At 38.3% G+C, this 25,238-nt stretch overlaps 1 protein-coding gene and 2 long non-coding RNA genes across 6 annotated transcripts in view; 2 read left to right on the forward strand and 1 right to left on the reverse strand.

Moving 5' to 3' along the window:
• Positions 1–98: 98 nt before the first annotated feature.
• LOC116728424 (uncharacterized) lies at positions 99–2,910 on the forward strand. The gene is made up of 2 exons (XR_004340986.1): positions 99–260; positions 2,262–2,910. It is a non-coding gene; the product is annotated as an uncharacterized LOC116728424 (long non-coding RNA).
• A 1,101-nt stretch (positions 2,911–4,011) lies between these two features.
• ccdc15 (coiled-coil domain containing 15) overlaps positions 4,012–25,238 on the forward strand; it is a 34,796-nt gene continuing 13,569 nt past the window's right edge. For 3 of the 4 annotated variants that reach the window (XM_032576538.1, XM_032576539.1, XM_032576536.1), the window contains exons 1-7: positions 4,012–4,402; positions 5,661–5,810; positions 6,964–7,074; positions 7,685–7,801; positions 7,923–8,024; positions 21,124–21,243; positions 21,323–21,426. In XM_032576538.1, the coding sequence (XP_032432429.1) occupies positions 4,229–4,402; positions 5,661–5,810; positions 6,964–7,074; positions 7,685–7,801; positions 7,923–8,024; positions 21,124–21,243; positions 21,323–21,426 (878 nt within the window). In that variant the 5' untranslated portion in view covers positions 4,012–4,228. The remainder of the gene's footprint in view (positions 4,403–5,660; positions 5,811–6,963; positions 7,075–7,684; positions 7,802–7,922; positions 8,025–21,123; positions 21,244–21,322; positions 21,427–25,238) is intronic. The other variant, XM_032576537.1, reaches the window with a different exon arrangement.
• LOC116728423 (uncharacterized) lies at positions 22,296–25,061 on the reverse strand. The gene is made up of 2 exons (XR_004340985.1): positions 23,566–25,061; positions 22,296–22,915 (listed from the first exon to the last, which is right to left on the reverse strand). It is a non-coding gene; the product is annotated as an uncharacterized LOC116728423 (long non-coding RNA).

A 25,238-nucleotide genomic window follows, 5' to 3' on the forward strand; every position in this document is an offset into this window, starting at 1 on the left:
TAGATGTGCCTCTGCTGCACCACACCTGAATAGAATAATTAGGTCATTAGCAAGGCTCGAAGAACTGATCTACACAAGGAGGAGGTAATTAAGCAATTTCATTCCAGTGTTTTGTACCTGTGGCACATCTAAAAACTGTAGGTCTGCGGCCCTCGAGGACTGGAGTTTGAGACCCCTGATCTAGCCATTTAAGCAGGAAATACTGAGCCGGCCCCTCCCATACTCCTGCCCTGCTGCAGATCTACAAGGGACAAACAATGGTAAGTAAAAACACAAATACCATGAATATACTCTGAAACAAAATAAACAAGTTCAACCAATAGTAAATGCATCAGAAATAAGAATAAGGGACAAGTGGAGAACACAAACTGAACCACTTTGTCACATTCCCCCCGCCCCCTTTAAGTCACTCAGTCTTCATAGGAACGGGAAAGGAAATCCGCTACAACATTCTTCCTTCCAGCTTTATACTGAATCTTGAAACGGTAAGGTTGCAACGATAAGTACCATCTGGTGATTCTTGCATTGGTCTCTCTCATTCTGTTCATCCACTGTAAAGCTCGATGGTCTGTCTCAAGCACAAATTCACCACCCAGCAGATAATACTTTAAAGTGTCAAGAGCCCATTTTATTGCCAAAGCTTCTTTCTCTATTGTTGAGTACCTCATTTCTCTGGGGAAGAGCTTTCGACTTATATACTGCACTGGTCTTTGGTCGCCTCCATCACCTTGCAGCAACACAGCTCCTAGCCCCACTCCTAAAGCATCAGTTTGCACTGTAAATGGGCGTGAAAAGTCTGGACACTGCAACACAGGTTCATTACACAAACATTTTTTCAGATCTGCAAATGCAGCCTCACACTCTGGAGTCCAATTAATCTTGTTGGGGCAAGATTTACATGTTGAGTCACTAAGAATGGCTGATCTGGTGGAGAAGTTGGGGATGAACCGACGGTACCAGCCAGCTAAACCTAGAAAAGATCTTAACTTTTTCTTAGTTGTAGGAGGAGGACAAGCAGCAAGGTTATCAACCTTACTCACCTGAGGGCGGATAACCCCACCCCTGATGACGTAACCCAAGTATTCAACCTCAGTCTTTGCAATGTGACACTTTCCAGGGTTGATGACTAATCCAGCCATTTTGATTCTTTGTAGGACATCTGTCAGATGCTTCACATGGTCTTTCCATGTCTCACTGAACACCACAATGTCATCAATGTACGCTGCTGCATAGCCATCAGCTCCTTTTAAAACCAAGTCCATCATCCTCTGGAATGTAGCAGGAGCTCCATGAAGTTCAAAAGGCATAGTTCTGAAATGATGAAGTCCACTAGGAACCCTGAAAGTAGTTAAATCCCTTGAGGACTTAGTTAATGGAACTTGCCAATAACCTTTACAGAGGTCAAGTGTTGTAAGGTACTTAGCATTCCCCAAACGCTCAATAAGTTCATCCACTCTTGGCATTGGATAAGCATCAAAAACAGAGACAGCATTAAGTTTTGAGAAGTCAACACAAAATCTCTGTCTTGAGTCATTTTTCTTGGGAACAAGGACCACAGGACTGCACCACTCACCTCTGGAAGGCTCTATAATCCCGATAGCCAGCATTTCTTCCAGCTCCTGCACTGAAACAGCTCATGCCTGTTTCAGTGCAGGCATGAGCTTTGCTGGAACTCTGGAGGTTGAATCCAGAGTTCATAGGTGGTTGGTGGGGACTGCGAAGATGTATGTCATGCTTAATGAGATGGGTGTAGTCTGGTTTTGTGCTGAAAAGCTCCCTTGGCAACATTGCCAGCATTTCCTCTTGCCGCTGTGGAGATAGATGGCTTACATCTGGCAAAAGCTGTTCCCCAAAGTTAGATGGAAGGAATTGCTCTTGAAGCTCTTCTTCGTCGATTACAGCACGAGCCCACAACTGGATTGACGGAACTGGCCGGTCAATCCACTCTTTCAGCATGTTAACATGAAAAACTTGCTGTTTTTTACGGCGATCTGGCATGTTGAGCTCATAAGTAACGGGACCTACTTTTCTATTTATGATAAAAGGCCCCTGCCACTTGGCTAAGAGGCTGCTTTCAGTAGTTGGCAAAAGAAGCAACACTTTTTGTCCTTCCTTAAAGATCCTTCTACAAGCCGTTTTATCATGGTTCAGCTTTTGGCGCTGCTGAGCTTCTACTAGATGACTATTAGCCAGTTCCTGGAACTGTTCAAGCTTGTCCCTCATTTTCAACACGTATGAGAGTGATGTACACTGTTTTCCAGGTGTGGACCCCTCCCAAGCCTCTTTGAGGACATCTAGTGGACCTCTGACAGTATGACCATACAAGAGTTGAAAAGGAGAAAACCCAGTAGATTCTTGAGGTACCTCTCTATAAGCAAAAAGCAGAAACGGTAACCACTGATCCCAGTCTTTCCCTGAGTCTTTCACAAACTTCTTCAACATGGACTTCAGAGTTCCATAGATGTTGGGTTCAGTTTGTGCTGTTTGTTTTTTAATGGTTTCATTTAATTAAAACAAAATTATGTGAGTACCTTTGCAAAAATTCCCACGTTTACTTTTAATGTTTTTTCTTCCTTACAAAATGAGGTTAGGATATTGGATTTTTTTTTCCTCAAATGGGATGTGAAGAAAAACCCAGTTTGTTTAATGTGTAGCGCCACCTGCTGGACGAGTTTGATTTTTGTATTTAATAGAAAATCTCTTCTGGTATGATCTTCTCTGTTATCTTTACTTTGACTTCTTTTTGAGATGGTGAAGAATAACAACTGTAAAATTTATGAATTCATGTCAGATTAAAAGCTAAAAATTAACATAAAATTAATAGTAAACAATAACACTGTTTAACTACAAATATAGATTAGAAATAAAAAGATAAGATAAGATTTATTGTCATTGTCATCAACAGATTACGAGATTGAGATTTGCTCGACTCGAGTTAAGATGCAGGTTATGTGTATATACATAATATACAAAGATAAAGAAATAAATAGTACAAAATCAGAAATAAATAGACATCAGAAGATGGTTGCAGCGCCTGGAGGTGTCGCAACAGAATTTACATTTTTAACAAAGTGGTGTCAAGAGCAGAAGTTCTTATGCATGGCAATGCCATGATTGCCATCGGGTAAAAACTGTTTTTTAGGCTATTTGTCCTGGTTTTTATTGCTCTGTATCTCTTGCCTGATGGCAGCAGCTGGAAGAGACCATGGCCAGGGTGTGAAGAGTCATTTAAAATGTCCAAAACTTTCTTGTGGAGCCTGGAAGTGTAAATCTGTTCCATAGTGGGGAGGGGGCAGCCTATGGTTCTCTCTGCTGCCCTAACAACCCTGTGGAGTAAAAATTCAAAATAAAAAATAAATGCGTACTAAATTTATATCTGAACTTCTGATGACAACCTCTTGGCAATACATCCAGACTTAAAAATATATTCATTTTACTTTGGACTTGAAATAAAATTAGGATAAATTTTATATCAAACAAACATTAGATGAAAGGCACAATACAAAAAATGGTGCAGGGTGTAGCATCAGTTTAAAAATGCCAATTCATATCCACACATTTTATTTAAAATAAAAATATTTAAAATAGACCTATTTCAACAATAAAAAATAAATAAATAAACAAAATGACTACAGATGAGAAAGAAGCTTCTTTATTCTGTCCAAAACTTCTTCTCCACACTTGGATCTATACGTAATATTTTTAAAGCTTCTTAATATCTAAGAGTCTTTATGCCATTGTTGAAATTATTGCTTAGACTCACTCCTCTATATTTGAGTCAATAATAATTTTGCTGTTAAAATTAGGAAGTTTAACTTTAATCACATTAAGTTGAACAGAAGATGCTTCAGTATTCTAGAAGTGCACTCATTAAAAAAGCATTTAAATTACAAAACAATTTATTTGATTAAATCTTTGTTTTACAGTTATTTTCTATATTTTCTACAGGGAGTTGTTTCAGAAATCCTCTCTATGTAGACGTTCACTGTCTCCTCCTGTCCACATGGAGGCAGCAGTGAGGTATTTGCTCCGCACTAAAACGAAATTCAAACCTCTGCCGAGATATTTTCCTTTTGTCCTCACATCAGGTCTTTTATCGTTTTCATTAATTTAAAAGCTTAATGGCATTCATTTTTTGTGTCAATTTAGCCACCGAAGTAGTTTCTCGTTGAATTAATCTTCTGAATTCAATCGGAGTCAACATAAGCAGCAGTGTTTTCGGTTACTGATGAGTACTGACCGTTTCAAAGTTCCGACAGACCGCAGGTTTAAATCTTCGGGGAGCAGGAGCAGCCAACATGGACACTCGAGACCCAGTAAAGTGTTGGCCGAAAGGAACCAGGCGGTGGTGGCGGTTGGAGCCTGGGTGGAAGTCGGACAGGATTTCCTGGAGCACCCGGCTGTAAGTTTGGCTTTAAAATCTGCCGCGACTAGTTAGCTTTAATTTAGCCGTTACCAAGGCGATGAACGGTAGTGCCAAGTGTCACGTTTGTTTTGATAGAGCCCTTACTTTTAATATAGTTTTTATCCAGACCATTAGGAATTTATTAATTTAGCCCAAACGTCAAGTTTGACAATTTTATAAATTATTATAAAATTGAAAATATCAGTTTTATTGTTTGGCTTTTGTCTATGGGTTAATTTTGCTGGATATATTTTACGTATAATTTAGGGACGCACCAATATTAAAAATTTTCAAAATGGTGACGCAACATTACAATTTTTTTACTGGTATTTTCTCTACCATCGCGACTCCTTTGGGTGAAAACCCCCACCAGTATCAGAGGGGCCCATTGTAAAAATGAATATTGGTGGTTTACAAAGCCCCAGTTTTATTTATCGGACCCATGTGTTAAAAATCACTAATTCGGCTGATACATATGTTGGTGCCGATATATCGAACATTCTTGTTATAATTTGCTAGATTTTTGATGTGTAGTTTAATCCAATTTGAAAGAAAAAAAATAGCTGGATTGGATTTAGCAGTTAAAAAAGCAAGTAGGCCCTACATAAAAGGCATTTTATGTCACTTTTGTTGAGCATTTTTATAATGCAGAAAGACAAAGCCTCATATATATATATATATATATATATATATATATAAGTAATTGGTGTTATTTATCAAGCTGTACATGGTTATAAGATGGTTTCCAAACAATTATTAGTGAATTTAATGTTATTCACCAGATGAAAACATTTGACAGCCTCCGATCTTCCAACAAGTAGGGATCCCAATAAAACAACCCAAGAGCTCCAATCAAAAGGTATTAAATAAAAATTGAAAAAGAAAGGCTTGTTTGGAGTGGTTTCCAGGAGGAAGCCAGTTTGCTCTAAAACAGCTCTGGTAGCATGATTTAAGTTAAGAAGAGCTACTCAAAATTCCTCCAGAATAATGTGAGACGAACACCGAAAATGGCTATTTATGGTTCTTTTTGCTACAATGATTCTACTATAATTCAACTGTTCAACTGTACTAATTCAACAAATCACTACATATGAATGGAAGCTAAACAGTTTGGTTTAGAGATTCAAGTTGAGATATTTTTAATAGCCGTATTCTAAAACATTTTAGCTTTGTTGTTACTGATTACATTTTTTGTAAATGGAGATTTTAGGGGTTGATAGTCTTGTTGTTTTCAGAGCTCTATGTTTTGTTTTAGACCCTTGCTTTGCTAACTGAGGAGCGACAGGCACAAAAGAGAAGGGAGGATGAAGACAACCTGAAGCGGTTTCAAGATGAAGTGCGACGACGAGTCGCACATCAAGCTCACGTGTGCAAGCGACAACAGCAACCTCACTCGCATCCCCTGGTAAAGTATTCCCACTTGACTGTGAAGTCCTGGAAAAAAGCAGACAAGAGCAAGGGCTGATTTGTTCAAAGTGTTGAAGGTCACAGAGTGTAAAAAGCTCAGAGGAGAACAAGAAGAAAGCAGAAAGCATTGCACCTCTTATTGGTATTGCAGCCCTGCTTCACTTTATATTGAACAATGTTACGTCAGCCCTTCAAACCAGCATCATGTTTGCTAACTACATATTTCTGTTTTTTTACTTTTCCAGGCTTTGTCTTGTTTAGCTTATGTCTTCATTTATTTTGTCTTTGTTTTTCAATGTTTTTGTCTTACATTCTTTCATGGTGTAATGTGGTGCTCTATAAATGAAAATATATTGTTCAAATTCTATAAATCATTTTAACACAATTAACACACATTATGACATGAGGAACTCTCTGACTTCACCCTCACCTAAAGGCAGAAGTTATTCAAAATCTTGTACATTTATGAAATGTCTGTTATATTACACACCAAATATCACTTCAGAAGAGTATAAAGTGAAACACAAGGTTCAGAAAATTCACCCAATCTGAAAGGTTTTCCACCTTCCCTGTAGGTTCAGGCTAAAAACAAAAATTTTATCCCATCTCCAATTACTTTTTCTGTGGTCAGTTTTGTCCTAGATAATCTGATCGTTCCCTGGCAGAAGCATGTAAAAAATGGGCCCCAGAAAACAATTCTGGTTCCCTGTAAAGTTTCCTGGTACCCTTATGACATATTCAGAAAACAAAAATCACTTTTAATTGCACTTAGGCCAGCTACACTCTTTACATCTCCTCTTGTCAGGTACAAACATTTCAGAATGCCAGCACATACCTAGCCGCAACTTGCTGTTATTTTCACAGCCATTTTTCATATCTGAAACTATGGAAAAAAAGAGAGAACAAATTAGGTTTTTGCAACAGCTAAAACAGTGACATTTTTCTTATTAGAAGATGTAGCTTAATAGTTAGCTCATCATTATGTTTTACACTGGTATGTTCTTAATAATACCAGTTTCTTAAAACACCTGTGTGGTTTGCAAGCTGCACCATGGCACACAAGACATTCATTTTCCTGAAAAGATCATGATGTGGTTTAGCTTTCTGTATTGACCGATCTTTTCATGGTAGACGTGTGTGTCTTTGTCTAGGTAATACCCCACAGAGGACCTCCACATCATCAGATCCTGACCCAGCAGGTGTGCAAGGAAGAGGAGCATATCCACTCAGAACCTGCTACACAACAGAGCAGTTCTCCAGAGGTGAGGTGAAGGTTCCTCAGCATAAGAGAAGCAGAAAGCTCTGATGGATTTCTTGCTGACATTGGAGACACCCTTATTTTTATTTATTGCACCACACATTATAAATTCTACTGAAAACATCACTGAAATCACTGTTGCATAGTAAAATGTTAAAAAAAAAAAAATATGTAAATGATTTTTTAAGAATGTCTTCTAAATGAAATCTTTTGTTATTCAGCTAAAATAAAAGTTTATTGATAAGTTAATTTAATTATTCTTTGCCTAAACCCGGGCTGACAAAGCTATTTTCTCCCCGGTTTGGTTTCGGGTCTGAAAACAAAAGGCTCTGAATCTAGTATTAAGCAGTTGCTGCAGGATTCTGTATAAACATTGAGTTATTTATGGGTGCAAACTGTAATGTGGAAGTTTACCCACCAGGGAGCACTAATACATTTCTTTCAGCTGGTAAATAGTTAATGTTTTAATCTCAATCAAGTTTACAATTACTTTTTTTCTTTGTTAGCATTTTTGTTGTGTTTTTGACCTCCAGAAGGATCAAACTATTTCCCTTTGTGAGACTTATCAGGTAATGTGGCCATGTGGAATATTATTTATTTCTACTGTTTTCCAGTTGAGTAAGCCGCTGAGGCAGGTCAGACTCAGACTGGCTGCCTGTCGGCTGACACAAGGGGAGGAAGTGCTGTCAAATCTTCCAGGAGGCAGATGGAGCATCTCTCCAACCAGACATGTGAGTGTCTGTGTCTAAACCTTTGTTCTGCTTTTTTTAGCACACTTCCTATGGTCATATTTGCTTGTTTTTTTTCCTGGAAGTTGAAGGAATAACTAAAAACATTTGTCTCTCCACCCAGCAGACTGCTAATGCTTGTGTGCGGAGAACAGAGGAGGAACAAGAAACAAGAGATGTTCCTCTCTTTAGTAGTCAACATGAATGTCCCCTTGTTCAGCAGAAGGTAACTGAATTTCTCAACATGCAGAAGTGAAATCAAACGTTATATTTTTTCAGACTTCAATTTTATACTTTTACTTTTATTAATTTGTCTAATATCTGTGAGTGTTAGACAATAAACATGAACTTCAATTTTAAAAATATTCTTACATCTCAAACCTTTTCCTGTTTTCTCACATTATAACCACAACTTCAGTGTATTATATCTGGACCTTATGTTAAGAGAGCAACACAAAGCAATTTGTAATGTGAAGTAGAAGGAATCGGTGCCTAGTTTTACAAATAAAAGCAATAATCTAAAAATTGTGGCATGTGTTGAGCCTTGGCACAGAGACTGAAACTTTTTCCAATTTGCTTCTTATAGCAGTTGTGCTATGCTGTTTTGATTCTCAGATGATGGATTGAAGAGCTTTCTGTAGATATTCAAAGCTTGGAATATAGTTTTATAACCTAATTCAGTTATAAACCTCTCTGCTGCATTTCTTTGTCAACATGATGTGTGTTTAAGAATTCAAACCTCCACACACCTGCTGTATTTATAGGCGGTTAACATGCTATTCACATGTTAGCCACTAGTTAGCCGGCTCCAAATGGTTGGATTTTATTTAGGAATATTGCAGTAAGACAAGTGAAATACAAACAATATTTCACTTTTTAATTTCCAAATAAAAAGAAAAACCATTTATCCTTTTAATTCCACTCTACAATGGTGCTTCCTTATGACATAAAATGCTAATATATTAACTGTGAAGGTTGTGGTTATAATGTGGCAACATTGAAAAAACCACAGCAGGTATGAATAATTTTGCAAGATGCTGAGAACAGTTGAGAGTAGGGCTAAAATGATTAATCGTGATGAACTGATATTGAAATAACTATCAACTAATTTAGACATACACAGAGACATAGAGAGATTTTATTGTCATTCAAATGTACATTTAAAAATGTACATTTGTTGCAAGGCTCCAATAACAATAAATAAATAATAATAAAAGTATCAATATAAATATATACAATAAAAGTAAAAAATTTAAATAATATGTATAATAATTATAATAATGTATAACAATAATGCGCAATAAGTACAATATGTAAATAAAAGTATGTGATTAGTTGTAAACTGGAGTATACAGATAGAAAAAAAACATTTGCTGAAAGAACAATACAGTTTGAGCAGCAAATAAGCCACAAGTATAAAAAATATAAACATTTTGCATTTTCTGTACACATCCTACCCAGAACTCCTCGAGTTGCAGTTTTAGCTTACCCTAGTTCAAATTTTGACTGCCAAACCTCAGCAGAGCATAATTACAACTGTAAAACTATGGCAAGTTCCTTTTTATATCTGAGCTTACAAAACAGATTCATGTTTCACTTCATCAAGTGTTCATCTGGACATGAAAAATACACAGGAAGTTAAAATTCAGCTATTCCTCAAACCTACTGTGATAAACAGAAGGAGGTGGCAGTCCATGCCCGTGCTTTGTTTTGAATTAGCTTTATCTACTGCAGGGAAAAGGTCTGGAAAGGAATTTTACTCAGGTGTTTTCCAGTAAGGAGAAATATTTATATGTAAAGAGTTTTTCTTCATACCGTTGTCTACATGAGGGACTTTTAGGGTTTTTATGAATGTTTTTATTATATTTTTTAAAAGATGGTCTTTCTTTTTCATCTTCCACTTTAGGCCTGGAGTTTGTCATTTTAGACACAATTATCTGATTAAAATTTTTTTTTTTGAGATGATGACATCCAGCCATCTGTCCAGTCAGTCTGTGAGAAAGTCAGCCATCTGTTTGCTTTTTCTCCATGAACCATTCATCTTTTTTCTTTCTTTCTTTTGCACTGCATGCTGGGGTTGGTGGAGGAGCGTGTGGTGAGTGGACTGAGAGATTGAGAATTTTCTAACTTTGTTTTCCCTATCTTTATTGGGGTTTTTTTGGATATTGTTCTTTAAATATTGTGGTTGTGGAGTTAGATTACGTGTTTTTTGGTTACATTTCTGTGTGTTATACCGGCCTTTTGGCGCAAAATGCCGGAAATGGACTTGACCAAACTTACATGGTTTACCCAATAGTCCTACTATGACGGTGGAGGAATGTAGTTTGGCGGTGGGAGAAGTTGTAGGTTGTAGCAGCATTAAATCTGCTGCTCAGATGAACAGCTCTGTGGTCATTTTTGTTGACAGCGTGGAGAAGGCAAACAAAGTGATTGAAAAAGGCATTGTTGTGAACGATGTGTTTTTGTCCGTTTCCCCATTGAGTACTCCAGCTAAAAAAGTCACGATTGCGTACATACCGCCGTTTATCAGTGATGAATTGTTGGTGAGAGAGGTGTCGCGACATGGGAAAATTGTTTCCGCAATTAGGAAAATGCCGTCGGGTTGTAAATCACCGCAGTTGAAGCACGTTGTTTCACACAGAAGACAGGTCCTCATGATCCTGAATAAAAAGAATGAAGAACTTAACTTAGCTCTTAATGTGCGAGTGGACGAGTTTGATTATGCCATTTATGAAAAATGTAAAAGTAGAGGATTTTTTTCCTGACAAGAAACTTTTTTTCATGCATGCGAGATCTCAGTTGAACAATAAAAGAAAAGGGGGATACAATGATAAAGAAGTTTACCGGTTAAAAAAATTGATCGGAAATCTTAAGCAAGAATTCAACAACAACGATGAGTTTGAAGTCTAAATGTCTGTTTTTTCTTTTAGTGTTTTTTCTCCCATCTTTGATAATGAGCCACTTCAGAGTTTCTACTTTAAATCTGAATGGAGCCAGAGATGCGAAGAAGAGAATCAGTGTGTTTGAATTGATGAATTTAAAACATATAAATGTGTTAATCAATCAATCACTCCAACTTGAAGACAGTTCTTCCCAGATTCCACCAACATGTCTCCTGCCACACCAGAGGAGACAAGACCCTGGACCATGTCTACTCCAATCTGGCTGGAGCCTACAATGTGACACCCCTCCCCAACATCGGACAATCAGACCATCTCTCCCTGTTCCTCACACCTCGGTACTTACCACTCATCCAACGTGTGAAACCTACCGTGAGGACAGTAAAGGTGTGGCTAGAGGGCTCAGACGCTGTGCTCCAGGACCGGTTCAGGAATACAGATTGGACTATTTTCCACAATACAGACTTGGATCAGTACGCCTCATCTGTACTGAACCATATTTCCACCACCATAGAACGTGTCACCACCTACAAACGCATTACCATGTACCCCAACCAGAAACTCTGGATGAACCGAGACGTTCGTCTCCTGCTGAAGGCCCGCACCATCGCCTTCAGGTCAGGGCATGCACAGACTTACAGTGCAGCCAGGGCTGAGCTGAAGAAGGGAATCAAGAAGGCCAAACACCACTACGTACAAAAGGAAGGTGGAGGATCGTTTATCTAACTCCAACCCCCGATGTATGTGGCAAGGCCTTCAGATTCTCACAGACTACTGTACAAGAACCCCAATACCACCCCCGCTTCTACTGATGTCTCCTTCCTCAACGAACTTAACAACTTCTATGCTCGTTTTGAGAGAGGGAATACCACAACTGCAACCAAAGCAGCTACCACCCCAGGCCAACAGCCACTGACTTTCCTCCCCACTGACGTAGGAGCGACTCTGAGCAGGATTAAATCCCACAAGGCTGCGGGTCCTGATGGCATACCTGGACGTGTCCTCAGAACGTGCTCTGGGGAGCTGGCAGGAGTGCTGACGGACATCTTCAACCTGTCCCTGGCCCGCGCTGTGGTACCGACCTGCTTCAAGTCTACGTCCCAATCCCCAAGAATCCCAACCCAACCAGACTCAATGACTACTGCCCGGTAGCCCTTACCCCCATCATTACCAAGTGCTTGGAGTGGCTGGTCCTAGCACACCTCAGATCCTGTCTCCCCCCCCCACACTAGACCCCCACCAATTTGCATACTAGGCAGAACAGGAGCACAGAGGATGCAGTCTCTATAGCGCTGCACTCTGTCCTTTCTCACCTGGACAGTAAGAACACTTACGCCAGACTGCTGTTCTTAGATTTTAGTTCAGCATTCAACACTGTCATCCCATCACAACTCATTACCAAACTCACAGACCTCGGCATCAGTTCACTCATGTGTAACTGGTTGCTCGACTTCCTGACCAGTCGACCTCAACATGTCCGGCTGGACAACCACTTCTCATCCACCATCATCATAAACACCGGAGTGCCACAAGGCTGTGTGATGAGTCCCTTCCTCTACTCCCTCTTCACCTACGACTGCAGACCTGTCCATGGCTCTAACGCCATCATTAAGTTTGCAGACGACACCACGGTGATCGGCCTCATCAGAGATAATGACGAGGCCGCTTACAGGGAGGAGGTAGACCGTCTGGCTGAGTGGTGCGACAAAAACAACCTGCAGCTGAACACCGAGAAGACCAAGGAGCTTATTGTGGACTTCAGAAGGAACGCTGACCTACATCCACCCATCCACATTAAGGGGACAGTGGTGGAGCGTGTGGACACCTTTAAGTTCCTGGGAGTCCACATCTCCGAAGACCTGACTTGGACGGTCAGCTGCTCCAAACTCATTAAGAAGGTGCATCAGTGCCTCTTCTTCATGAGGACCCTGAGGAAGAACCACCTGTCCTCAGAGATCCTCACGAACTTCTACCGCTGCACCATTGAGAGCATCCTCACCAACTGTATTACAGCTTGGTACGGGAACTGCTCTGTCTCCGACCAGCAGGTGCTGCAGAGGGTGGTGAAAACTGCCCAGTATATCGCCGGGGCACCGCTCCCTGCCATCAAGGACATCTACAGGAAGCGGTGTTTGAAAAGGGCCGGGAAAATCACAAAGGACTCCACTCACCCAGCACACACACTCTTTTCCCTCCTGCCCTCTGGGAGGCGCTACAGAAGCCTACGGACCAGAACCACCAGGCACCGGAACAGCTTCTTCCCCACAGCTGTCACGCTTTTGAACGCCTCCTGACATAAAACATAAACTATAAGGACTGTACTCCCCTATCCTCTCATACAACAATAACACATGGACTATCCTCACACACACACACATCACGGACTGTTTTCTTCACACACTCATACAACCTGTAAATTTTATCTGCCATTATTTATCTTGTATTATATTATATACATATATAATCCATTCCCTAACATTCTTGTATATTCTATATAATCTGTGCATATAGCTCCCATATTTATATTTATACACAATATCTACTGTATATCTCTTTCTATAACCCCTTATAGTCCATACATACATAGTCTTGTACATCTGTAAATAAATATTTATATCTCGTAGAGCACTTCTGGATAGATGCAAACTACATCTCGTTGCTTGTACTTGTGACAGTGCAATGACAATAAAGTTGAAATCTATTCTGTTCTATTCTATTCTATTCTAATGGTACAAGAAACACACAGTGATTGTTTAAATGAAATAGATTGGAGGAGGGAAATGGGGAGGAGAAATTATTTTGAGTCATTTAAACCAGGCCAGTGGGGGAGTTGCAATTCTGTTTTCGAAAAATTTTCTACCTGTATCTTATCAGTTTGAAGAAGTAATCAAGGGTAGATTAATGGTGGTGAAAGCAAAATATGAGTGTTTTAACATTGTTTTTGTAAATATTTATGCTCCCAATACAAGAGTAGGGAGAATTCGTTTGTTACATGAACTTGAAGATGTTTTGTGTAAGTGTGACACGGATGATTTTCTTTTTTGGGTGGAGATTTTAACTGTACAGAAAATTATCAATTGGATAGGAATCATTTTGAACCTCATCCAGCTTTGACAACGTTCTTAAAACATTTGATTGATTTATTTTCATTGGTTGATATTTGGAGAGAAATGCACATTCATAAAATACAATATACATGGGCTAGAAACACAGACCATTCTTTTTCTGCAGCTAGGTTGGATAGAATATATAGTTTTAGACATAATTTTGGAATTTTTCAAGACTGTAGTATCCATCCTGTAAGTTTTTCAGATTATGCTTTGGTTTCTTGTAGTCCGTTTATTGCCAATATCAGACATAAATCTGCTTATTGGCATTTTAACACTGCTTTATTATTGGATACCAATTTTAAGGAAACGTTTATTTCATTCTGGAGAATGCACAAAACTAGAAAAGAGGATTTTGCATCTTTAGGGCAGTGGTGGGATCGGGGGAAAATTGAAATTAAAGAACTTTGTCAACAGTACACTGTCAATGTTTCATCTAGTTTAACAAAATCTATTAGAGATCTGGAGATTGAAATAGTGGAGTTACAGGTTTCTGCACAATCCAGAGGAAATCGAGGTCTTTTTGAGAACCTCAAGTCGAAAAAAGATGCTTTAGCTGATTTGCTGGGCTCAAGAACACAGGGAGCGCTGGTTCGATGCAGATTTCAGAAAGTTGCTTTAATGGACGCGCCGACAAAGTTTTTCTTCTCTTTGGAAAAGAAGCAAGGACAGAGCAAGTTTATGCATGGTTTGAAATCAAATGCAGATGTTCTTTTGACTGCAGACAGTGACATCAGGCGGAGAGCAGCGGATTTCTATGCAGATCTATACAGCTCGGAATACAGCGAGGATGAAGACAGTTTCAACGACTTCTGCAGTGATCTTCCAAGAGTTTATGTTGATTTTGCCAAGGAGTTGGGAGAGCCCATAACTTTGGAGGAGATTCATGCTGCTCTGCAAAGTATGGAAGGTGGGAAAGGACCTGTTATCGATGGACTTCCCAGTGAATTTTACAGAGCGTTCTGGTCTGAACTCTGCATTGACCTCTTGGAGGTTTTTGAGGAGAGTTTTGTTGAAGGATTTCTACCTCAGAGCTGCAGGGGAGCAGTTCTCACATTGCTACCAAAGAAAGGTGATCTCCAGGAGATTAAGAACTGGCGACCTGTTTCTCTGTTGTGTACAGACTATAAACTGTTGTCAAAGGTGTTGGCAAACAGTCTGAAAAAGGTGATGGAGCAGGTTGTTCATCAAACGCAAACTTACTGTGTCCCTGGCAGATCGATGTTTGATAATATTTCCCTTATTTTGGATATTAGGGTTAGGGTTATTTTGGACGTCTCCAGATCATTGGGATGCAACACTGGTTTAGTTTCTTTATACCAGGAAAAGGCTTTTGACAGAGTCGAGCACCGTTACCTGTGGAGGGTGTTGGAAAGGTTTGGTCTCGACTCTAGTTTTATTGCCAAGATTATGGTTCTATATGAGAACATTGAGAGTGTACTGAAAATTAATGGCTGTTTATGTAAACCTTTTACAGTCACAAGAGGTGTTCGACAAGGTTGTTCTTTGTCTGGAATGTTATATGCTCTGTCTATTGAACCACTGTTAAAGAAAATCAGGTCAAATATTGAGGGACTGGTTTTTCCAAGTTGTAATGTGTCTTTTACTTTATCAGCGTATGCTGATGATATTATTATTGTTAAAAATCAAGAAGAAGTGAATAATTTAGGTAGAATTGTTGAGTTGTTTTGTAAATTGTCAGCTGCTCGTGTCAACTGGGCTAAAAGTGAAGCTCTGGCAATAGGAAGCCGGTTTAGTGGGCTTCCTCAACTTCCAGGAGGTTTAAAATGGAAAAGAGGGGGTTTGAAATATCTTGGGGTATATTTGGGAGATGAGAACACAGAAAAAAAGAACTGGGAGGGAGTGATGGAGAAAGTGGAGGGAAGGTTAGCGAATGGAGATGGTTGCTACCGCAGATGTCTTATAGAGGGAGAGTGCTCATTATAAATAATTTAATTGCTTTTTTATTATGGCACAAGTTAGCATGTTTGGTGCCACCTGTTGGATTACTAAATAGAATTCAATCTTGTATGATTAAGTTTTTTTTGGATGACAAACATTGGGTCTCCCAGGCTGTGCTTTTCTTACCTAAAGAGGAGGGTGGACAAGGATTGGTTCATCTAGAGAGCAGAACTTCTGCGTTCAGGTTACAGTTTATTCAGAAATATCTCATGGGGAGGGAGGAGGATATTTTGTGGAAGCCAATAACAAGTATTATTTTGGAAAGAGTAGGAGGTCTTGGTTTAGATGTTTCTTTGTTTTTGTTAAATTGTAAAATGTTATTGTTGTATGAAATGCCAATGTTTTATAAAAGTTTGTTTAGAGCATGGACAATTTTTGAGTGGAAAAAACTGGAACCAACTGTATCTTTGTTTTGGCTTCTAGAAGAACCATTAATTTTTGAGGCACGTTTGGCGTTAGAAGATAGAGTCGGATTGTCAAGAAGACTGCTGCAGAAAAAAGTTCAAAAATTAAGACACATTGTGGAGACGGCTGGACCAGGACTTCAAAACACAGAGGCGACAGCTTCTTTGCTTGGATTAAAATTGATTCGAGTCATGAGGACTATTTTAGATCTCTGGCTTGGAAAATTGACTTTGGATGAAAAGCAGATGCTGGTGGACTTTTGTAATGGAGAAGAACTCTCTGATTCTACGGATCCGTTTCCAGAAATGGGACTGAATATTGATTTCTCAGAATTGACGGGCCATCTTTTGATCACTCAAAAAGATTTTATTTTTTGTATGTTGATTGGAAAATGTTTGTATAAACTGGTTGTTCAAGGATTGAATAAGAAACAATTAAGTGGAAGAACTGATACTGTTTGGAGAGACAGGTTTAAAGTCGGGGATAATCAGAAACCAATATGGAGAGTTTTTTATAAGCCCCCTTTGAGTAAGAGGGTAAGCGACCTTCAGTGGAGGATTTTGCACGGTGCTGTAAGTGTTAACAGTTTTTTTATTTTTTCTGTTATTAGAGCCAAAACATACATAAACATCTCACTATGGATACATATTGATCAATACACTCAGTACATTTACACAAAAATAGAAATTCCAAAATTACAACCCAGCAGTTTCAGAAAAGAAAATTAAACAAAAAAAAAAAAAACCCCGATCCCCCCTTTCCCATCTCAGCTCAAAGTCAACCTGATGGAAAATAAACTAAAAAATATACTCATCAGATATGACTACCCATACTTATAACCAACACAAAATTCAGCAGCAGGCACCTTCAATTGGGCAAAACTTCCAAGTTTGAAAAATACGAAAGAAAGCATTGCCATTTTTGGTAAAACTTCTGTGTAGACCCTCGAAGGGTGTGTTTGATTTTCTCAAGCTTCAAAAAAAACATCATATCTTTAACCCAGAGGGATATTGAGGGACATTTATCAGACTTCCAGTGTAACAGTAAAGTATGTCTAGCCAATAAAGATGTGAAAGCAACAATCTCCATTTGAGCAGAACTTAGCACTAAAGTAGGGTTGAGGATACCAAATATGGCAACAAATGGACAAGGTTGCAAATTTACTTTCAGAACAGAAGACATAATTGTGAAGTAATTAGACCAAAAATGATATAATTTGGGACAAAGAAAGAACATGTGGCCAAGATTGCATGGAGAGCCTTTGCATTTATCACATATATCCACAACATCCAGGTAAATCTGAGAAAGCCTAGATTTAGAGAAATGAATCCTATGCACAACTTTAAATTGAATCAAACTAAGACGAGCACAAGATGAGGAAGATCGAATTCTGTCAATGGGGTCATCCCAAATATCTTGGGTCAGCTGGATTCCCAACTCTTTATCCCATGCATTTCTAATTTTGACATCAGAATCAACCCTTAGATTTAAAATAAAACGATAAATCTTTGAAATCATACCTTTCTGAAGTAGATTATATGCAATAATCTGTTCCCAGGGCTGTTCAGGGGGTATAGAAGGAAAATTTGGGAAACATTTAGAGGAAAAATTCCGAATTTGTAAATAATGAAATAAATGCGTACCAGGTAAATTATATCTGGAAGATAAATTTGTAAAGCTATCAAATACCCCTGATGTATATACAGTAGGTCTCTTATTTGTTTTAAACCCCTATCATACCAAACTGAAAATGATGGGTCAGAAAGAGATGGAGGAAACAAATGGTTGTTAGTCAAGGGGCATAAAGATGAGGCACCAACAAACTTAAAACGCCCTCTAAATTGAAACCAGATTTTCAGTGTATTAAGAACAACTTGATTATTAGTGAATAAAGAGGGTTTTATAGGTAATGAAGAAAAAATTAGACCAGACAATGAAGACCCAGCACACGAAGATAGTTCCAATTTGCACCAAGGAGAACTGGACTATCTTAACCAATAACTAATTTTATGTATGTGCGCAGACCAATAATATGATTGAAAATCAGGCAATGAAAGTCCACCACTGAGTTTACATTTTTGCAATAATGTTTTACGAACTCGAGGAGGTTTCCCATTCCAAATAAACCCACCAATCAACCTATCTAAAGAATCAAAAAAGATTTTTGGCATAAAAAGAGGAATAGACTGAAATAGAAAAAGAAATTTAGGTAAGACATTCATCTTGACAACATTAATCCTACCCAAAAGGGAGAGAGGAAGATTACGCCAACTCTGGAAATCAGACGCAGTCTTTGTAATAAGAGGCGAAAAGTTAGCAGAAGCAAGGCCAGATAAAGAACGTGTCACATTTATACCAAGATATTTAAATCCTGTGAGACTGAGTTTGAATGGAAAGTCAGAGTGTTGAATACCACAGGCAGTAGTGTTTATGGGAAAGCATTCACTCTTTTCCAAATTCAATTTGTAGCCTGAAAAGGAGCTGAAATAATTTAAGATATGCAAGACAGTGGGGACAGACGTAGCGGGATTAGATACATAAAGCAACAGATCATCTGCATATAAGGACAATTTATATTCTGTCCCATTCCGAAAAATCCCTCTAAATGAGGGGGAAGCGCGCAATGCGATAGACAAAGGCTCAATTGCAATAATAAAGAGCAAAGGTGACAACGGACAGCCTTGACGTGTACCATGCCCAAGAGAGAAATAATCTGAGTATATATCATTAGTATGGACACTGGCTTTGGGAGATGCATATAGGAGACGAATCCAAGAAACAAATGTATCACCAAATCCGAACTTCTTCAAAACCACAAACAAGTATTCCCATTCCACCCTGTCAAATGCTTTTTCAGCGTCCAGGGAAATGACCATTTCGGGCATATCAGAAGAATGCTTTGAATAGATGACATTAAAAAGGGTGCGCACATTAAAAAATAATTGACGCCCCTTGACAAAGCCATTTTGCTCTTCAGATATAACCAAAGGGAGGGCCTTCTCCAAATGAGAAGTAACCAACTTGGCTAGCACCTTTACATCTGCATTTAACAAGGACAATGGTCTGTAAGAACCACATAAAGTTGGGTCCTTGTCCTTTTTGTGAAGTAAAACTATAGTAGCCTGTGTTAATGTTGGAGGTAAAGTCTTGCGTTCTAAAGATTCGTTAAACATAGCCAATAATAGTGGTGCCAATTTTTCTATGAACTTTTTATAAAATTCGATGGGAAACCCATCAGGGTCAGGGGCTTTGTTTGACTGCAGCACTTTTATTGAATTTATTACTTCCACAAGGCTGAGTGAAGAATCCATGCTCCTGGCAGTATCCATATCAATAGCAGGAATGGAAAGACTTTGAAAAAATTCTTCCATTTTATTATTATCTGTGGGAAATTCTGATGAATATAAAGAAGCATAAAATGATTTAAAAGTATCATTAATTTCGGTGGGGTCGGTTGTAATTACCTGTCAAGTATTTTGAATACTAGGTATTATACGAGAGTTGACCTGACGCCGTAACTGATGTGCCAATAAACGACCAGCCTTGTCGCCGTATTCATAATATGAACCTTTACTGTGTAAAAGTAAGCGTTCAGCTTCTTTGGTAGAAATTAAATCAATCTCTGATTGAACACCCATACGCTCTTTAAATAATTCTGGTGAGGGACTTATGGCATATCTTTGATCGAGTTTAGCAACGGCTATTGCCAATTCAGTAAGCCTCGAGTTATGTCTTTTATTAGACAGAGATGTGTAGTAAATTATTTGTCCTCTAAGATAGGACTTAAGTGTTTCCCATAACAGTGAATGAGAAGTGGAATCATTCTTATTAAACACCAGAAACTCATCAATTGCATTAGAAATAAAGTCACAAAATTCTTCATCTGCCAGTAAAAGAGAATTAAACCGCCACAGCGGTCGACTACGTTTATAAGAACTGAATATCTAATAATAAAGGAGCATGGTCTGATATCATTATACTCAAATAATCAGAGGAAACTACACATGAATTGAGAGCTTGGTCAATAAAAAAGTAATCAATTCTGGAATAAGAGTGGTGCACCTTGGAAAAGAAAGAAAATTTTTTACTGGTTGGGTTTCGGGATCTCCACGGGTCAATAAGACCACTCTGCCTCATGAAATCAGAGAATGCTTGAGCCATTAAAGATTTAGTTAATTTACGGGGATTTGATCGGTCTAACTCTGGATCAATTACACAATTTAAGTCACCCCCTAAAATTAGCAAATGAGAATCCAAAAACGGGAGGCTACTCAATAATCTATTTGTAAACTCAGCATCATCAATGTTTGGAGCATATATGTTCACCAGAAGAACCTTTTTCTGCATCAATACTCCAGCAACTATCACATATCTGCCATATTTATCAGCTATAACATCAGTGGGCGAGAATTGTACTGTTTTACTAATCAAAATGGCTACTCCTCTTGATTTGGAATTAAAATCTGAATGAAAAACTTGATTCATCCAAGAGCAACATAACCTACTGTGGTCCTTAATGCGAAGATGAGTCTCTTGTAAAAACACTACAGAAGGTTTTAACCGCTTCAGGTGGGAAAAAACTTTTGATCTTTTAGCAGGGTGACCCATGCCCTTGATATTCCAGCTAATGAAACGAAGAGATGTGCCTGGTCCTGCAATACAGAGGTCTACAGTGGTATTAACCATTTAAGAAAATAAAAATAAAAGTAGGAACTATATTAGAGACAGATTTGTATTTTTTATTGTTTGTGCCGTATTATTGTAGAAGTTACAAAATACAAATTCATGCCCCATTTTTTAGATTTGCATAAAATATTTACATTTTATGCCATTTTTATGTTCCACAATAATCTTAATAAAGTACACCCAAGATTGTTGTAAAATGACAAAATGTGGATGTGAATACTTTTGCAGGTTGTCGTGTCCCTAATAACGCTTTCGTATGTTTAAGGTCAGCGGACACACCCTGTTGAATCCGAATAATTCACTCTTTGATCACGGTTCTAATACGAGCCTAGAAGTCCCAAAGTTTCTCTGGCCAATGACGGATGAAGAAAAAGTGAAAAAGCAGGTGGATGAAGATCAGATTTTACTTGTTTTTCTCCTGTTTGCCTAAAATTTCGCAGCTGACTCTCTGTCTTTCTCTGCAGCGTCAGTCTCAGTTCCTGAAGCACCGCCGCCTGGTCATGAACACTGAACGGGAGCAGGTGAAGGAGAACCAACTGCTCAGGAAACATCTGAAGAGGACTGCAAGGTGACCAGACTACCACTGATCTTCCTGCATCACTTTCTGCTACAGTTTTCACCCAACAATATTGTTGATAGACCTCACTCGAAAAAGTGTTTTTGGGCTGTCTTATCGACTTATTTACATTAATCTCACTTAATCCTTTAGTTTAGTGATGACAATTTACTTTTTTGTGTTCAATTATCTTAAAAGTTGCAAAGCTTTAACTTAAAGGAATATTTTACTTTGACTTTACTTGAAACAATTGAGTTCAATGCCAGTTTTGTATCCTATATCTGACCAACTCAATTTACTAAGTTTATCCAACTCAATATATTACAATCATCCAACTCATTCATAAAGTTTATCCAACTCAATTTAGTAAGTTTTTATAACTTGATTCATTAAGTATGTTTAACACAACAAATTTAAGTCACTCTTATTCAAATCATTTATTTTTTTCTAATAAATAATTCATAGATTTTTAGATAGTCTTTATTTTCGTATGTGTCATACACCCTTTTACAAGCACCCAGCCCACATGGGCTTACAAGACACAATAAAAACATAAACAATAAAAACAAACAAGCGGATGGACATAAATATTCTTTAAACAAAAAAATTCCATTTTCTAAAGTTTCAGGCCTTTGAAATAAACTGTGATAATTGAAACACAACTCAGTATACACCTTATCCCTTTGGAGGCTTGGGTCTAAATGGCCGTTTTGGTCTAATTTTGAATTTACCCTTATATTTTCACCATAAAAACTATTTACCTTACCTTGTTTGGTATCATTATTTTCAGAACATCCTAAACTTTGTGATTTTACAGTGTTTGTTTCATTTTGACAAAATTTATTATCACATTGGAGCAAAAAACACACACAGAAACAAAATCCGAGTAGAAAAAATATTGATATTTTTACTATAATATTCACAAAAATGTTGAACAAACCATTTTTACAGCCTAACATGAAAAGTTTTTGGGTAAATTTTAAGAACTTTTGTACAAACTTAGTAAAAAACAAATTACTAGTCATATTTTCACCATATTGTGGGTAATTTCCCAGGCGTTTTTTTTACAACTATTTACAATATTTGCAAAATGGGTGCCACAAGACAAAACAAATTACTTGTGCCACTGTGCAAAGCAGTTTCTGTCAATCAGAAGGCACAATGGCACATCACAGCCTTCACATTTCCATTGCGTGTCCTTCCTGACTTTGTTCACCCGGAGGCAGTGTCTGCACTGCAGTCTGCCGTTTCTGGCATTTTGCTGAGCACTAATGGGCACAGGAATGTGTTCAGCTGCCTTTCTCCTTGGAACACCTGCCATGTCCACACTACAAAGCTGACTGGCCATCTCCACATTGAAGTCTTTGTGTGTCATGGGCTTCACTCCTTTGGCTTTGCACAACTCTTGGTGTAGGATGTAGGCATTTGCTGTGGCAATGTCAACCAAATGCATAAGCACAGTCTTGTACCAACGATAAGTTTTCCGTTGTGCAGAGTAATACTGGATGAGTTGATCAGACAGGTCAACCCCACCCATGTATTTATTGTACGCCAATAAATGTTCCTCCTCCTCCTCCTCCTCCCTGAATAGAATGGAGGGATCACCAAGCTGGAGATGGAAATTAGCATATAATGTGTTTCAGTGTGCATCTACTCCGATTATAATAATTTACTGTACATATCCCATGCCAAACAAAGAAATAAAACAAGAAAAAAAAAAAAAAAAAACCTCATCATCAAGCTCAAACTCCGAGTCCGAACCTTCTGGCAGCGCGCCTTCGTCCTCTTCACATTCGTACATGTACTTCAGGGCTTGCTGCGCAGTCATGTAGCGACTCATTTTGACACACACTAAACACTAAAAACCGTCTACAAACACTACACACAAACACTAATGCACACTAACTAACACACGTATGATCTAAAAATCTAATACAAAACACTACTTCCAAAAAATCTAATACAAAACACTACTAGTAAAATCCGAAATCTCAACAGCGCACCGTTCTCTTCCGCCACAAAACTCTCTCCCCGCGCTGCTGTTCAGATCTCAAGTCAAAATGCCCGAAAATGCTTTCTGATTGGTTGCTTCGGAAATGTGGTGCACTTGGAGGAACTCGGAAAAATGGCTTTCATGTTGCATTCGTTCACTTTTTGGTCATAAAACAACTACTGATTGCACTCAACATGCGTAAAATGCGCACTACGCTATGGCTAAAATGATCGATCATATTCCTGGTTTTATTTGGAAGTAAATATAAAACAAAATCAATATAAAAACACTACTTTTACAAAGTTTGAAGTCTCTACTGTCCAACAGAAATGAAGTGCACACTTCTCATGGCGTCTTTTTTTTATACAGAAGTCTTTTAAATGCATGACGTCATGCCCGCCACAGGGCGGGCGTCGACCTCAAAAGATATATTCCAGGTCACAACAATATTTGACTCAGGTTATTTTACCTTTGCTGTGGCGCATTACAGCCACTGTAATTTCTGAACATTCAATAAACTATAAAATTGGACTAATTAACTCATTCTTTTGTGAGTATACGTCACTCACAACAAACATCAAATAGGACAAATATGTTTCATGAAGTATTTAATAAGCAAATGGCTCCTACCACAAGAATTATGTGAAATTAAATACATTTTCTAATTGTTTCTGGCATCTTGCTTAGAGCACAGAGTCTGAGAGGCTTTTCCTCTATCAAACATACTATTTATTTTCATATCTTATTTAATGGAAATATTGATGCTGATGAGATTTTCTCCAAAATGGCAAGCTTTTTCAACCTGCACAGTTCCACTGTTGAAAATGAGGAGCTAGCATTCACAAAGGACATTGAAATAAAATCCTGTCCAACATCTGGCTCTGGAACCTGTTGTTGGAGGAAAAATGTTGCAACTTCATAAGATGTACTTTTAACTTAACTGTGCTCTTTGGTTCCTCCTATCAGTCTGAAATTTCTCATTTGAGGTCATCAAACCAAATTTCAGATCTATCATAACTGACTGACACCTGCTGGCCTCAGGTTTGCTTCTTACTCTGAGAAACCAGTAACCTCCTCCCAGTGTCAGAATTTCAATGAGGAAGTTACTGCATTAGGTTTTCTATCACTTTAATATTTCTGCTATAACTGATGTATATTTGCATGTAAAATAATTCAATAGAGTTTCATTTACAGTTTTTATGTCTTCATGTCTTGAGGTAGATCTCAGCTGGCTGATAAGAGAAAAAGAAGATCTTGGTCTCAAAACGTTTGGGCTACCCTGGTCTAAACCCACTCTGTTCCTCTGCTAACAAATTACAAGATCCTAAGTACTTAACTAACCTTTCATCTTGTTATGGATTATGTATTTTCCTCTATCTATTTTATCTGCTTACACACACGCTGCAGCTTACATAACCATGTTTATGTGTGACTGTCGCCAGTCATACATAAACAGACTGAAACTGATTAGACTACCATTTAGGGAGGGTACAGATTGCCAGAGAAGAATAAAAGCTAAACTCGTGCTACAATGTTTGCCTCACTTGGTTGCATCCATAAGGCGAGCTAAGTGTGGCCCAGCGCTGGATGGTGAATGTAACTCTATCTGTTCCATTTGCATGACATGTATGGCTTGTAACATTTAATCTTTTTCAGCATTAAAAGCTTGTTTTTATACTTAACCAAATCTTATTATTTTTCACCGTAGCAACATTGAGGGGTTCTGGTTGGGCCCCAAAAACTGGTAAGCAGATCTGGGTGTGCACAGAGATAAAAATGATTGAACTACAAAAATTTAGAACACTTGAGTAAAGTTTATGAACCTAAGTAA

Source organism: Xiphophorus hellerii, chromosome 11 (assembly GCF_003331165.1).
Source record: "Xiphophorus hellerii strain 12219 chromosome 11, Xiphophorus_hellerii-4.1, whole genome shotgun sequence".
Classification (NCBI taxonomy): Eukaryota; Metazoa; Chordata; class Actinopteri; order Cyprinodontiformes; family Poeciliidae; genus Xiphophorus; species Xiphophorus hellerii.